This window comes from Lingula anatina, chromosome 4, assembly GCF_051362555.1.
Source record: "Lingula anatina isolate TDL-2025a chromosome 4, LinAna3.0, whole genome shotgun sequence".
NCBI lineage: Eukaryota > Metazoa > Brachiopoda > Lingulata > Lingulida > Lingulidae > Lingula > Lingula anatina.
In genome coordinates, this window is record NC_141770.1 from 26,803,286 (window position 1) to 26,818,983 (window position 15,698).

At 38.0% G+C, this 15,698-nt stretch overlaps 2 protein-coding genes across 3 annotated transcripts in view; one reads left to right on the plus strand and one right to left on the minus strand.

Moving 5' to 3' along the window:
* LOC106175523 (E3 ubiquitin-protein ligase MARCHF6) overlaps positions 1-4,117 on the plus strand; it is a 28,244-nt gene extending 24,127 nt beyond the window's left edge. For both annotated transcript variants that reach the window (XM_087010882.1, XM_087010881.1), the window contains 3 exons: positions 141-273; positions 605-740; positions 1,058-4,117. In XM_087010882.1, coding sequence (XP_086867008.1) covers positions 141-273; positions 605-740; positions 1,058-1,106 — 318 coding nt within the window. In that variant the 3' untranslated portion in view covers positions 1,107-4,117. The remainder of the gene's footprint in view (positions 1-140; positions 274-604; positions 741-1,057) is intronic.
* A 2,226-nt stretch (positions 4,118-6,343) lies between these two features.
* Positions 6,344-8,973, minus strand: LOC106154578 (allatostatin-A receptor). Its single transcript, XM_013528970.2, has one exon. It carries the CDS (start codon positions 8,569-8,571, stop codon positions 7,384-7,386), a length of 1,188 nt encoding a protein of 395 aa, XP_013384424.3. The 5' UTR covers positions 8,572-8,973; the 3' UTR covers positions 6,344-7,383.
* Between the last annotated feature and the right edge of the window lie 6,725 nt (positions 8,974-15,698).

A 15,698-nucleotide genomic window follows, 5' to 3' on the forward strand; every position in this document is an offset into this window, starting at 1 on the left:
TGATATGTTTTGGACTACATGTATACCCAAGTCAGCTCAATTACTGTAAAATGATGATAGAAACTCTGTTCCATTAATTTCACCATCTGGTACATATACAATGAAAACACAGCTTATTGTAGTCCAATTTCTTTCCCCAGGTGTATAACGATGGCCTGCGTAATATGAATCTCACCTTCATTCTCACCAATCTGTGTATCCCAGTGATAGGCTGCCTCAGTATGTCACTGGCAGCACCCTATGTTGTAGCTAAAAGTATCGTGCCAATGTTTGGTGAGTATAAAGGCATTCTATACACATATTTTGAAAAAAATCTTTTGGTTTTATTCCAGTGTTTAAATGCTCAGTGTGTGGTTTTAAAGGATTAATACGGGGTCTTGATTTATTAATTTTAAACTTTTTAAAATGAATTATATTGTTTTTCTTTAATGAGACTGAAAAATTGTTTTATTACTGATGCTTCCTATCACATTGCCTTTAATATAGTGTGTCACTGGAGTGGAATTTCTATTTTTTTTCTTTGGTGTGTTATGTACAATTGCTGTAGGGCTTATAAATATTTCTTTATTTACTTTCTATTTATTCACTTTCTACATGTTTTTAGGGGTGGACTTTGAGACAGAGAACCTAGTGTACAGGAGAATCTATCCTTCCCTCCTGACCTTGTTGACCTTTGTAGGGTTCTGCACCATGCAGGTGAAGCAGTTCAGAAAACTTTACGAACACATCAAGAACGACAAGTAAGGCAGCTCTGTGTCTTGATTCAATAAATTATGGCTCTTTCCTGGTTCAGGTTCAACTCAAGAGGTCTGGGAAACGGGAAGACAAAAGTGTTACAGATTTCTTAACCTCTTGTAGTCTAATTTAATTCACAAAAATGCATCAATTGACAGCGTTATGTGATTGGCTTGGTTTGAATACAAGGGTTTCATATTTTGAGCATACAATTTAAAATCCTGCAACATGTGCATTTCATTAAGGCAGAGCTAAAAAAATGGTCTAGTACTTACAAATAATCAATCATTGGTTTAGTAATCATGGTTTTTTTTTCACCAAGGTACCTGGTTGGTCAGCGTCTGGTGAATTACACAAGACCAGAAAGTTAAGGAGTTTTCACACAGGGACCCTATGTCACAGGAGATCTTCAGCCCAAATATTGAATTGACCTTTCAGACTTTTACACATAAAGACCAACATTTCAGTCAACTTTTTTGCAAGGTGAATCAATGGAAGGCCAAACAGATGAAAACACCGATTGCTCTCAAGCAAGATGCACATGGCTATGACTTCATACCAGTGCATCTTTCACTTTCCATTTATCTTAATCTGAAGCAGACCAAATCTTTGAACTAAAGGTTTAGTGCTATTTTTGGGCTAAAATGTTTTGTTAAATGGACCCCAGGGAAATCAAGACATGACCAGGGAGTATGGAGTTGTGGTGAGAATTGCTGTGGGCTTCGGTGCAGCAGATTTGTGAAGTAATGGACTGCTTGTGTGTTTAATCAATAAAAAACAGTTGACATTCACAGTGTAAAACCAAACAAACAAACATTGAATCTGTTAATAGTTACATTGAAAAATGAGATTAATCCTTTTCTGGCATTTTGGAATCCTGGTTTAAATTTATCTTAATCTCAACTAGACTTAAGTAAAGAGATTGCAGACTGCTTCATATGTGAGCATGTCTAATTGAGATTCTAAGAAAAATGGGTAGGTCTTATTTTTATGAATAACTTGTAATTACATATAATATGGATGCTCTGACACAAAGGATGTACATAGTTTGAATATATGGTCAACAGGAAGTTGAATGACTTCAAGATTTAAAAAAGAAAAAAAAATGTAATAAGACATTCCCCTACATTTTGTCAATCACCTCAGATTATTTTGTCACTTTGACTTTGGATATTTCACTTAAGGTATTCATCCATTAGTCTTTTGTTGTCTTTATGCCTTTGGATGTGTCAAATGTCAAACATTTTTGCTGGCTTAGCTTTGTTTTTGCTGTATAAGCTTCGTAATGTATGATGATATCATAGTTTTAATATTAAGTTATCCAAATTGAATGCTGGGAAAAATGTTTCCATTAGAATGGCAAAGGGTTTGCAAATTTTTTTTTTCACCTACAATTCCAATCTGTTGTTAAGGAGGGTCTTCCTGTAATTTAGTTCTGTTTATTTAGGAATATGCGTAATTGGTGTTTGGTATTATCTCACTGCTGTGCCAAACCTGGCCTTTGGTACCAACCAAAAAGGTGGCTATGCCTCTCTGATTCTCTAGTCTTAATTCCGCAGAGGATAAAAGCTTGTACATTAGTCCTCTTCTGTATGTAACCATGTATATTGTTTGTTGTGTGCAATATGCCTTGTTTATTCTGTGGTGGGAGGAGGGGGAGGGGGGGGGGAGGGGGATATCACAGGGTGGGCTTGATTACAATACCCCTCTGCCATTGTCACAAGATATCATCTTCACCCTGAGGTTCTTATGATATTTTTAGACCTGGTGGTATTTTTCTTTAAAAAGAAACACATCGGTTTTGAAACCTCAGTTGAAGAGGGAACAATGAGCTCCCTTCACCCCCCCCCCCCCCCCCCCCCCCCCCCCCGTAGCTGCTTCTGACCTCCAGTTGAAAATTTATAACTGACGAGTTGAAGTTGAACAGAAAAAGGGTTGCAAGATAATAAAAATAATAATTTTTGAAGGCTGAAGCAGTCCCTGGTGCTAAGTGTATTTATTTACTTATTGTGAGACTTGCATAGAAAATTGTAATATGGACGTGAAACATTTGTGTACAGTGTAGAAACCAACTAGACATGACTACCATCTTATCTCATGACCAGGTCTGTTCACTTACTGTTCACTACTAGGTTTATTTTACTGTAAGTAAGTAATGTATTAAGCTTTTGGAATTTTAGTTGGGGAAATAAGTTTTAGTATTTGAAATAGTTATTGTCACGGCTGGTAAGTTTCCATGGTAGACAAAGGAATGCATGTGTCTGTAAGATTTCTCAGCTAATAATGTTTCCTGTTGTCTTCAGTGTTAGAATTTTTGAAGTGCAGACAACTGAGTTTTTGTCTATATAGAATCTGGTATATGTCGTCATGTATCCTCTTTTTAATTATGCACGTGCAGCTGGTGAAATTGTTTCCAATCAATTTTTCCTGGTGTTTTTCCAAGGATACAGGCCACAAAACTCTCCAGCCTTGACTCGAGTCTGTCGAGTGGTTTTCAATTGTGGTATTTTTCCACAAAATAATGAGAAATTTCTCCTGGCACAGGGGGATTCAAGTTCACAGATGAATATCGATATAACTCCTTGAGTTGGACACTTCTTCCAGCCGAAGGATTTCCCCGCAAATTATAGGGTTTGTAGACCTTGGCAACTTGAGTTGAATTTAAGTTTGTCTGCAGTTGAGATTTAGCTTACCTGAAGCTGATTATGGATCAATTAGGGACAAAGTTTACCCTAATATTTTCCTTCACAAACCTTCACGAATGAGAATAATTAGTCGACTACATGGACCAATAGACAAGTTGTAAAAATGATACTTCACCAAAAAAAAAAAAAGAAAAAGTTCAGCAATATCTCTATGTAGAAAAATTGATAGCATTGAATGTTTTGTGCTAATATTTAGTTATTTTTAACTTTGTCTTGTATATAGTTTGTATATATATATATATTATTGTCATCACGTTTGTTATGTTTGACTCGGTTTCAGTATTTCAAAAGGAAAGAAAAAGAAGGGAAAAGCACTCGGCAGTGCTGAAAAATTGCAGTCACGTGTTTGATTGACAAAAACTGGAGCTGCTAGCATTGCATTAGTACCCTTTATTTAATAGTCGTAATGGAAATTATTAAGTTGTACACGTCCATTATAAAACGTAATTTATTTAAGGCAGAATGAAGGAGAAGCGTTTCTGTCGCTGCTGTTTTTTTTTGTCCAAAATTAGTAAAAATTGCTACATTTTGCATAATAATAATAATAATAATAGGATAAATTATTGTCTTTGACACAAAGAGAAACACTGGAGCAAAAGATGCATGGAAAAACTCACATTGTGCAATTCTATTGTCATGAATGTAATGAAGAACAATAAAAAATCTCTGAAAACTTTGATGTTGCTTAATGTCAAAGAAATCGAAAGCGCAAATTAATTATAGATGCTGCGCTGGCGATTTTATGCCGGGAACAATAATTGCAGCGGAATTAGCAAAATGAGACGAAACAAAGATTTTTCTTTCATCCGAGTGTTAAACATGGTAAGATTGTTCTAATCCCCCGTTTTCACCTGAGTGGACATTTTTATCCCCGTGTAACCCCCACCCGACCCCAGGCCAACCCCTTTCATCCTCCTGTTACCTGAACTTTAACGGAAAATACTTAGAAAAGAGAAAAGATACGTTTCTCGGCAGGGATCCGTGGCCTTTGCTTCATTTCGTGGAAAAGAAAGAAACGTGAGCTGTATTGTAGTCAAAGGAAATCTGAATCTGCGTCGAACGCTGTGCACGGTTTATTATGTACTTAAACCATTGGTTACACAGCTGGCGGTTCTACAGCAGATCACTGGGGACTATTATGAGCAGGTCCCAGCTTTTAACTTTGACATATGTGGTACGGGATACGGTAAATAAATAAACAAATGAATAAAAAGAAGAATAAATTAATTTTAAAAAAAGATGATTCGTTTAACTTTTTGTGAGAGGGAGAAATTAGGGTGGAGTAGGGGGAAGGGGGGGGGGACACACACCCGCTGTGACGTCCCTTGGATTTGTAATTCCTCGTCTCAACCTCTTCCGTATAAAATGCTAACTTGTATTAGTATTGATTAATTTGTTTCTGCGATCGACTCCACGTGCGGCCGCTTACGTGTAGGCATGACACTTCCGCCGTTTCTAGTAAATTATTATCACATCATGCCGTTCCTGTGACGGTTTTCTGAACAAGTGTGGTCGATTCCGCTACGAACCATCTCTTTATTCGCTGTAGGTTTTATGTGCAGCGCTGTTATGAAACGGGTGTCTGTAAACCGCTTTCTCTCTCTCTCTCTCTCTCTCAACGTAAAATCGTACCGTTGAGGAAGCGATTACTCATATTGCACAGATCGCGCGTTTTGTCACAAGAAGCACACGCTTAACGTTTCCTTATTTCAGCTATGTGAAATACTATGGGTTTGTTTTGAACTGAAGTGGACCGCATTTTGATCTAAAAGTTTCGACTCATTTCAGAGCTGTCTTTGTAACGAGCCGGACACCTACATATAGCAATTTCCTGTCCATAATATTAGCAGCTCGGTATCTAATTGTTGTTGCTCGTATTTTATAAATATAGATAAGCCATGGGGGTGGAGCTCTAGGCTTCTTAGTTTCAAGTTATTTACGAAGTCTGGACGAAGGCCAGTGATTTTAACTCGCACAGGTAAAAATAGAAATATATGCTTAAGAATTATTGCCAAGAACCAAAGTTCTAAAATGTCAATCAGCCGACGTTGACATTCAATTAACCCGACCTTATTTTTGGATAATAAATATAAATAATATCTTGTAGTCAAATGTTGTTCACGTGTGTTAATAATGACAAATTGTTACTAAGCAGAGGCGGTAATTATAATTAAGACAGTTAGCAGTACAGGTGACCTGCAATCATCTTAGAAGTCTGCGATTATGCGATCATGCATATACAGTTTTGCAAAAAAAAAAAAAAAAAAAAAAAAAAAAAAAAAAAAAAAAAAATGTCAAACCAATCATAATGACCATTCATTTTAGGAGTACAGGTAAAAGTGATGCAAAACAAAATTGTTATTTTTTAAAGATGCCATCTAACTCGTAAATCACCCAAAAGCGTCCAGATGTGACCTGGCTCTTGTTGAGCGAGCAAGGGACGCGATAGCCAGGGAGTTTCTTTCAAAAGTGAAAACAATTCGAGAAATTCGAGGTATACAAACATTTCTCTGTTACAGTGTAGTTAAGGCAGACGTTTTCATAAGGCCAAGAAGAGACATGTAAGAAGAGTGACGTTCATGTAGTTCGATAAATAGTAAAATACAAAAATTAGAGAATAATTTGTGCTTTTGGTTCAGTTAGTGATTTTAAAACTGTTTAGTGCAGTTTATTAAGAGTACACATGTCAAATTTAGAAGATAATCGATCCAAAACGGAACTGAACTTGGGTCTTTTCATATTCCAATAGACAGAGGCACCCATTGCGCACTCCCCCCTCCCCCAGGCCATCGTTTGACACATTTCCCGGCTATTAATAAATATTTAAACCAGGAACCGCCTGTCCCCCCCCCCACTCACAACCCTCTCTCCCAAAGAGAACACAAAACGAGGAGTAGCCCTGTATCTTTTAATAAAAAAAATGAAAACACGTATACACTGTACACAAAAACCAAAATACAATAGTCAATAATTTGGGCGACTCTGAACTGAGCGATGGCTGCAAACGTTCTATTTATATGAAATGATCTCGTTCGATAAGTCAATGCATTTACCTGGAAATGTGCCTAACAACACAGCCATTTGAAAAAACAAAAATAAACGTACATCACACATTAAAATATAAAATTGAGTAATAACTGGTTCTTATTAACAATGTGAGTAACTCTTTACTAAGTGTGTAAATCAATCAATAAATGATAGATAAAAATCAGCAAACAATAATATATTGCTGATCAGAAGAATTCATTTTTGAGCGGTAAGTCTTATTCAATTGGCGCGGATAAAAGAAAAAAAAAACAAAAACAATCTGATATTACAAAATAATCACGCCTACTTGTTAAGGACCTATCATCTATTTGAACAAAATTGGACCAAGTATAGCAAACTAATTGACATGTCCATTTTAATTCACAGCTTTTTATACAGCATGGATGGAATATCTAAATTCAAAATACAATACTTTAAGTTAAGAAATGAACGTTATAATTTCATATTGAAAAAAAAATTGATTTTTTCCCGAAAAGTTTATCCTCTTTACTTAAATACCAGTGTATAGCATGACGAAAAAAGTTTTCAAAGGTTCTGTCTATAGATGGGTTTTTGACATCTGAGTTAACATTTTTGAGCCACTTTCATAATGTAAAAGTAGGTAGCCGGTGAGTTTCACCCGTGAGAAACATTTTCACAACAGTTTTACACAGGGAAATGTTAACATCTACCAAAAAGTAATAATAAAATAATTTTTTCTTCAATCAACAGCTAATATTGAAATTGTTTACCTGTAATATTCCGATGCCTGTCTAGGGCATCTTCATCAGGCAAAGGCTGCCATCCAGGTAAATAGCCTCTATTCAGGAAACACACTTAACCAACAATAAATGCTGTCAATATACAAGTTTTAGTGAACGTCTTAAATATTTGGCGTGATGGTCACTTGCCGTATTCATGGAGAGGACTTCGTAGAGCTCGTCGTACTTCTGGTGCGACCCCAAATGTTGACTTGCTGCTCGCGGACGTTAAAACTTGTCGTTCGGAACGACTTAAAACTGGTCAAAGTATGGTCACTTCTGCGTTGCCTTGCTGGCGTACATCTGGTCCAGGTTCGTAGGAACGCCTTCCTGAACTCTCTGGAGACGAAATTATAGATGATGGGGTTAATGCACGAGTTGGCATAGCCCATAAAAAGGGACACTATAGATGCCACGACCCAGGCGTGTGTCGCCATACCGTGGAGCCAGAGAGACTTTAGGATGATGATCACGTGAAACGGCCCCCAACAGACCACAAAAATTGCAGTGACGGTGACGACGAGAACAATAAGGCGCCGATTGTAGCCAGCGGAGGCAAGGCTCTTGTTCTCTGGGACAGGTCGGTTCTGCCTCAGTTGGTACACGATGATTGCGGTGGCCACGGCCGTGATGGTGAGGGGCAGTATGAAGTCGACGCCGCTAAAGACGGACAGGAGGAGGTAGAACTGGAAGTCGGTTTCTGGAACCGGCGCACACTGGGCCACCTCCCTGTGGTACATGGCGACAGGGACGTTAGAGGCAAGCATGAGGAGCCAAATCAACAAGCTGACGCAGGCCGCGTGTCTTCTCTTCAGATACTTGGACGCCCTGATGGGGGAAACGATCGCACGGCACCGGAACACGCAGATTGCCGCCAATGAGTAGGCGCTGACAGCCATGGTCACGAAGGTGGTGTATTTCAACATCTTGCAGAGGCCGTCCCCTAGTTGTAGTTCCCATTGGGAGACGTTCACCGCCGTCTCTAATGGGACAACGAAGAGCAAGAAAAGAAGATCTGCAACTGCCAGATTGAGGAACAGCATATTAGGGCATGTTCGGAGGCTCTTATTAGCCAGAATGACGTATAGAACGAAAGAGTTCCCTAAGACTCCGACCAGGAGAACAATAACGTAACAAATTGGGAGCACCACTGAGGCCGTGTCTTTAAGTGTTTGGAAAAAGGGGTCCACTGCAATGGTGAAGTTGTCTGGTGAAGATGATGTGTTACTTGCATAACTTACGTTTTCCCCTAAGATGTACAATATGCCGTTATCTCGGTGGTCCAAGAAGACGGAAGGTGCAATAGTTTGTATGTAACTCCTATTGTCATCCATATTCTGCATTAAATATCACGTATAGCTGTTCTGAATTTCTATGTATAATAATATCAATGGTATTTCAAGCCGAGCTTCCATGCCATGAGAAGTATAGTTCATATGTCATTCTGATCACGAAGAAAAAAAATCCTGTGATCTGCAAACCTTTCCTCACTTGTGGTTCTTGCTATGTTGCCAGCAGTTCTGAACGTGCTGAGGATAAAGCATTGTTATAAAACCTCGTCATTTGAAGACCTTGACTCCAGATAACCTGTGGCCTTCCCAGTCGGATGTGAACGCTGTTTTCTTGGTACTGAGCCTTAAAGGTATTGACACGAGTTGTGCAAAGTCGTTCATTCTAGAAACGAAGCAGACGCTTAATTAGGCGCCGTACTTTCCCTATTACGTCAGCATGATAAAGATGACATTCTGGTGGGCAGAGAAAACGTATGAACAGTGTTTCTGTAGTTGCTTTCAAGTATATTGCCAAGATGTGGCAGCATTGTTAACCTTTTAGGCGAATTTACTTGATTTTCTATCCTTTATATTGAAAAATTACTTATAATACTGAACTTCCGTAACAATGTCAGATAATAACAGAACCCACCCCCTCTGGAAAATTTAATTTACAAATATATTTAAAGATATCAGCATTTGAAACACTTACAAGGTAGTGACTGTATATATTTGTTAACTGTTAACCCTAAAAATTAAGAACAATTATGCAAAGATTTGATGTGTGGAAATTATGAACATAAATAACAGTCTTTGTTTTTAAAGTATGCAATAAAGTGTGAATAGGGATCTCACGTGACATCACGTACATGAGCCGTCACACGAGAACAGCAAACTGGAGAATTAGTTTGCGATAAATGCATGCGTCTTCTTAGAAAGCGATCAGACGTGGTCACGCAAAACTTGATGTACTGGTAAACGCACTGATTAACCAAATACTAATTCTCCAGAACATTAGAGAAGATAACGAAAAAATTATCGGTGGATACATTTTGCCAGGTTTTATTCCATGTCACTCGACATTGCGTCATTTTTTTAAACCCCACTCTTCTTTAAATTCTTCGTAAACTTGCTTGATCTTTTGCTATTTCGTGAGAATCAGAATATTTCGAGTACTCCAAATAACGGGCGTATTGTGGTCACATTGAAGTCATTCATCCCTTGACCCAGCTGGAAAAAAAGTGGGTATCTTGAGGCTATAAACAAATAATGCACACTATCAAACTGTACAGAATCGTACTGCATGTTCCTTCCACACAAAATACTTATTCCTTGCACCTTCGAATAATCATCTACTAGGTCTTATAAGCTAAAAATGCCTGACATAATAATAATAATAATAATAATAATAATAGTTTATTGAGCAATACAATGTGTACAAATTACCTTCTCCAGGCTCTCTACTCTACAAACATGTATACTTAAAAAAATACATAGTTAATAAAATAGGTGAGGACTAAGAAATAGCAGAGGTTAACTGTTGCTAGTAATGGGTATTTCTGTTATATCAATACGCTCTAAAACATGAATCATTTTTTAGATTGAGTAGACAGTTAAGTTTACCAAGGTCCTTTCTGTGCTTATGAGGTATCATTTATCTATATTTTTGGTCGCAATGCTTTTAACATTTTGATTTCAGTGCAGCTGGGGACACTTACCATTTTCCGTAGGCTGTTTAATTATGTATAGCGCCCTCTTTCAACTGCCAGACCATGATCACTAACAAGCATTTTCGTAATTTTATTTCAGATTGCAAGGCTTCATTGAGAGTATTTTTAAGTAACCTGTATGTCCCGATTTTATTTCAATGTGTCACTTTTCAAGCCTTTCCAAAAAGGGTCCTCAGTCTTCATACTGTTACTAGCATCTTTCAGGTGTTCAAAAGTTCGGAAATTTCGTTATTTTAGAGGGCGAACGGTGCCATTTGGTACGGTTTAGAACTATGATTCAGCTAGTCAAAATTCTAATTTCAAGAGGGGGCAGTTGGATTTTCAGAAATCGAAGGGGGGGGGTCATGACCCCCTGCCCCCCCCCCCCCCAAATCCGCCACTGCCAACATTGTATAAACATTTTGATTGATCTAGACCAACAGGTTCCTTTTTTCCTTTTGCTCCTGTTCATATACGTTTTTAACCAATCTGCCAGAGGGCAGTTCATAAGGAGTGTTGTTGTACCTCTGCGCCTATTTTACCACATCAGAGTAGAGAGAGAGTCTTCCAAATTCAGCTTTTCAAGCATTGTTCATAACGTTTTTTCTTACGCTTTGTTCCCCCTTGCACATCTACTTGTTCGAAAGGCAATTTATTTAGTTTTGAAACAGTCGTCTGCTCATCCTTGAATATTTCTTCAGTCCATACTTCTCACCCAAACGGTAAAATGGGCTAGATGATTTTATCGAATAGTTTCAAGTGGGGTGAAGGGGGATGCTATCTTAAATTATTTGAGGACAGGGAAGATTTAAGAGCAAAGCTTGTTTTTTTCTTTAAATTTTCAATTGCTGTTTTTGTTGAACCAGTGTTTTTGAAGGTTAAGCCCAAATACATGTAATTGTACTTTTCCATTATATCTAAAGAACGCGGTTCTCTAAATTAAGAAACGGAATAATCCAATGGAAGCTGTTTCCAGCTGGTGCAAATTGCCCGCGTCTCAACTATGCTTCTCATTGTCCCTGATCTCGTTTTATCTTCTACCAGCTCATGTTAGAATGTTTTAGAATCGTCAGAATAACAGTGGGGTTGCCCGCAATGTAATTTCAGGGACATGTCCTTCAACGAACTTGCTGTAGCCTCGAAATAGAACCAATTCACTGTTTTTGTATCACTTTGATTAATTGCATCGTGTGTTATTCTTTCTACTTGGTGAATTCTTTTCTCTGTTTACCATATCAAATTGTTTTCTGAGAAATTTCAGCCTGAGACTTATGAACGTATTTTCCATTTCACAGGTGGTCGATCCTGGTTGTTGAATCAAGCGAAAAGATTAATTTGACACTTTAAATAGGGAACCATATGGGCAAGAGAAATGGCGTCTGCCTTATGTAATACTTTTTTTTGTTTCGTGCTTTTAATAGCCAATCTGAAAAAATATACAGGGAGCTAAACAGCATTCAGAATGCTGAATGCTCATTATCAATCAATTGGTTAATAAATCGATTGATTTATTATCAGTAATGATTATTTATTGAAAAGTAACTTCCTTAATTTATCGCCACAAAAATCTGATCAATGATAAGTAAGACCATTGCTGACCGATCCTGATCAAAAGAAAAAAAAAAAAAAAACAAAATTCGTTCATAACTTTTTGAGTTTGGCTAATTTTAAATTAACAAACTAATATTGTAAGAGGCGTCATTGACGGAGGTATTATATAAAATCAAAACTGAGAAGTGTCGTTACGACGCAACGTAAATAGCTTTCATAGTGTCCTCACTCTTAACAATACATCCAATACTCGTTGATTGCTCCAAGTGCCTGAATATAATTTATACAAAGATTCAACCGCTATGAATCAAAAGGATTATTTTTCCTTGTCATCTCGTTCTTATGTTTTCGTATCTGGAGAATAGTATTGTGAAGTAGGAAGTGTGTCTAGAAAACAAATAGAATGGTCTATTTTATTTTCTCACCTCTTGTTCAATACACAGAATACAATACAAAGCTACGGTACCTACAAAAGCATACAGACAATACATCATGGTGTTTTATATAAGTAGAAAAATACATTTGCTCAAGGACGCTGCCCGCACGCGCGCGCGCGCGCACACACACACACACACACACACACACACACACACGGTGATATTAAACATGCTAAATGTAACAATATCTTATCAATATCACTAATATAGTTTGGAAACACAACGTATACAATCTCTGAAGTTGATTTAGTAAAAATAAATGAATAAATTGCAGACAAACAAACATTGTATGAATAAATAGATAAATGAAGGCAAAAAGAAGAATGAACAGAAGAAATGTAAAAGAAAACAAACAATTAAAGAATGAATAAGTGAAAAAAATAATAACGGCTCTTTCTTATTCAACATTGCGAACCTTCCAGCTCTTTGCCTGTGGCAATTTGTGTTTTGCTTTTTAATCAATAAACAGTGTGCCAAAATATTATACTGGTACTTCAGTCCTCGGGAACACACGTTGTCTTTAGATTGGCACGTTCTATAACATACTTGAATATAATTACCTTCACATTCAAGGAGTATCACGCTGCAGGAAGGTGAAATGTTCCTCTCTACAGACTGTCGTCAAGAGATGGGCGCTCGCGTGGAAGATAGGGTCAAGAGTTCATACACACTTGTCACCAGTCTCCATTAAGCACTCAGAGAAGACAATTAATATTGAATGGGATTCTTCTGCCCGGTATAAGCTCGAGATTTAACACTTCAAAGCACGGGCACGAAAATTACATATTTCTTTTCAAAAGTGAATAATTGCAGCAATCTTATGACAGCTAATGTTAGTATACGAATATAGTATGCGATGTTAGTATACGAAATAAAAAAAAGAAATAATTAAACAAAAAGGAAATTGTGAGCTTGCCATCAATTTTTTAAAATTTCAATCAAGGCAAAGTACACATAAAAATTAACACTGCACAGGAGTTGCTGGGAGCAGGGTGGGGGCTGTTTTTGGAGGGAGGCACTAAATATACGTGACTCCTCTCCCCTGTACGTTGTAAAAGGGTACCACACAGAAGGCACTGCATGCACCATTTCCTTAAAACGCTTGTTCAGTACTTTTTGTATCGGGGGAGGGGGGTGCATGGGGGATTGGGGCGGTGGGGGAGAGGGGTATGCACTAAGGTGCGGGAGGGGGGGGGGAGCATGAAACCACTGTGTTCATCTTCATAGTGCATAAATATCATTACCTTTGCATAAATATCATAATCAGCCGCCGCAACTGTTTGAAACGATCTGTTTCTTAGGGCAAGCTGAGGCAGACATTCTCGTGCTTATAATCTCAGCTCTTTACACACACAGCCTCACACCCAAACACACGCGCACGCTCGTACACATACACCCCTGCACACACACACACACACACACACACACACACACACACACACACAACAAATAAATAAATATTACGATATGTATAAAAAAAATTAAGGAAGTTGAGTGTGTGTGTGTGGGGGGGGGGGGGGGGGGGCTCTAAGAGACACGTGAAAAGACAATTGAGGGATAAAACTCTCTCTCTCTCACACACACACACACACACACGTGCGACGTTCATTGTAACCCATTTGAAAACTTAAAGAGTCTCCCCGTTACAATTTCCCGAATAGAAATAGCCAGTACTCATATAAATATAACAATGGCCACGTTCCAAAATGGCGGCCCCTTATTTTCTTTCATCTGTGATAGTGATATAATAAGAGCATTTCCATCAGAAGCATTGTTCATGGCAGAAGCTTTTATCATGTTCAAAAATCCAATTATCTGTTGGCGTTGGCAGGCATATAGCAGACAGAAGGAAATGATAAACATAAGGATGTGCATTACTCTTAAACTGACGGTAAAGTATACAGCTCTCCCAATACATTCCCATACTTAGATCGATCTGGCAGGATCGACCTAACTCCGAGGCGATTCTCGCTAAAGTGCATTCAGATTAAGCGGCTTAGATATCTGGCACGCCTACTGAAGCTGCTAAACGATAGTTGATTACCCCTAACAGCTTCAGGTGGCGTGTCAGACACCAGAACCGCTTAAGCTAAAGGTATCATGTACAAAAGCTGAATGTAATTTAGCGAGAAACCCCTCGGAGATGGGTCGATCCTGCTAGATTGTTCTAGGTATGGGAATGGAGTCAAAGACGCCGTTTTATTTACATGATTCTTTTTTTCATAAAATAAGGCTATTACACTTCCCCTGAACAATAGCTGTTTTACCAGTTATGAACACGGGTGAAATAAATGAATGATGACGTCCATAAAGGAGGTGGTTATAGATAGCTGATTAGCCCAAGCCGTGCTTTTTTAATAGCCTTGGTAATTGGCATTTTGTCAGTGAACTGAGTGAACTGGAAAAGCTTTTCGTGATTTTTTAGATTTTTGTTAGAGCTAATATGAACAAAACTGACGGTCTCATGTTCGCTTTCATGTGGATATTGATAACCACAAGTCAAGTGTACAGATTACCTCACGAAAAACGTATTCTTTTACATTGTATTTTCTTACAGTGTACAGGGGTGTGAAATGCGTAACCACAAGACACACACAAATAGCTAAATGAAATAAGATAAACTAATAAATAAATAAATAAATAAATAAATAAATAAACAAACATACAACATTGGTCAAAAAGGTTGTCCCACCTTCAGTATCATGCACTTTTATTTATATATGATCACACCACAGGAGAAGATTTTTATGAATAGTGATTTTCATTCCAGATACCATAACTAACATGATTAGTGATACAGAAAATGCAAACTAGCGGTGAAGATATCAAAATTTAATACCTTTTATTCACATTTATTACATGTACCCCCTCAAATCCGACGTTTCACTGTGATTTTCACAGAGGTAAAGAAATGTCCATTAAATTGAAATGACACCACCAGATTTCACCAAATTTTCACACATTTAGCATTAGGGCGTGCTCGTGAAAGGCTCTTTGTCTAATAGCGTGTGTGTTTACCGCGTACTGTAATTACCTCCCGTAGGTGGCGCGGCTTGCCTTCAACAAGAGTAACAATTCTGTTTTATGGGATGTTGTCCCATTCTTCCGAAAGAGGTTGGGGGAGTTGGTCCAGACTATCAGGAGTTACGTTTTCCTTTGCATTGCATACTTCAATTCATGCCACAGATGTTTAGTAAGGTTAATAACAGGGCTCAAAGATGGTTGCTCCATCCTCTGAACATTGGGTTTCTGCAACAAATCACTCAGCAAACGAGAGTTGTGAGCAAGTGCATTTCCACGATGACGCCTGCAGTATCCCTGAAATCACCTCTTGCAAATGTAGTGAGATATTTGTTGAGAATGTTTCAGTGAATTGCCCCAGTATCATTCTTTTCCGAAAAGAACAATGCTCTTAAACCATGGGATTGGAATTCTCTCCAAACGTGGACTGACCTGACACCTCAGGCGATATTATCAGCACAAACCTACCAAAAGGCATTAT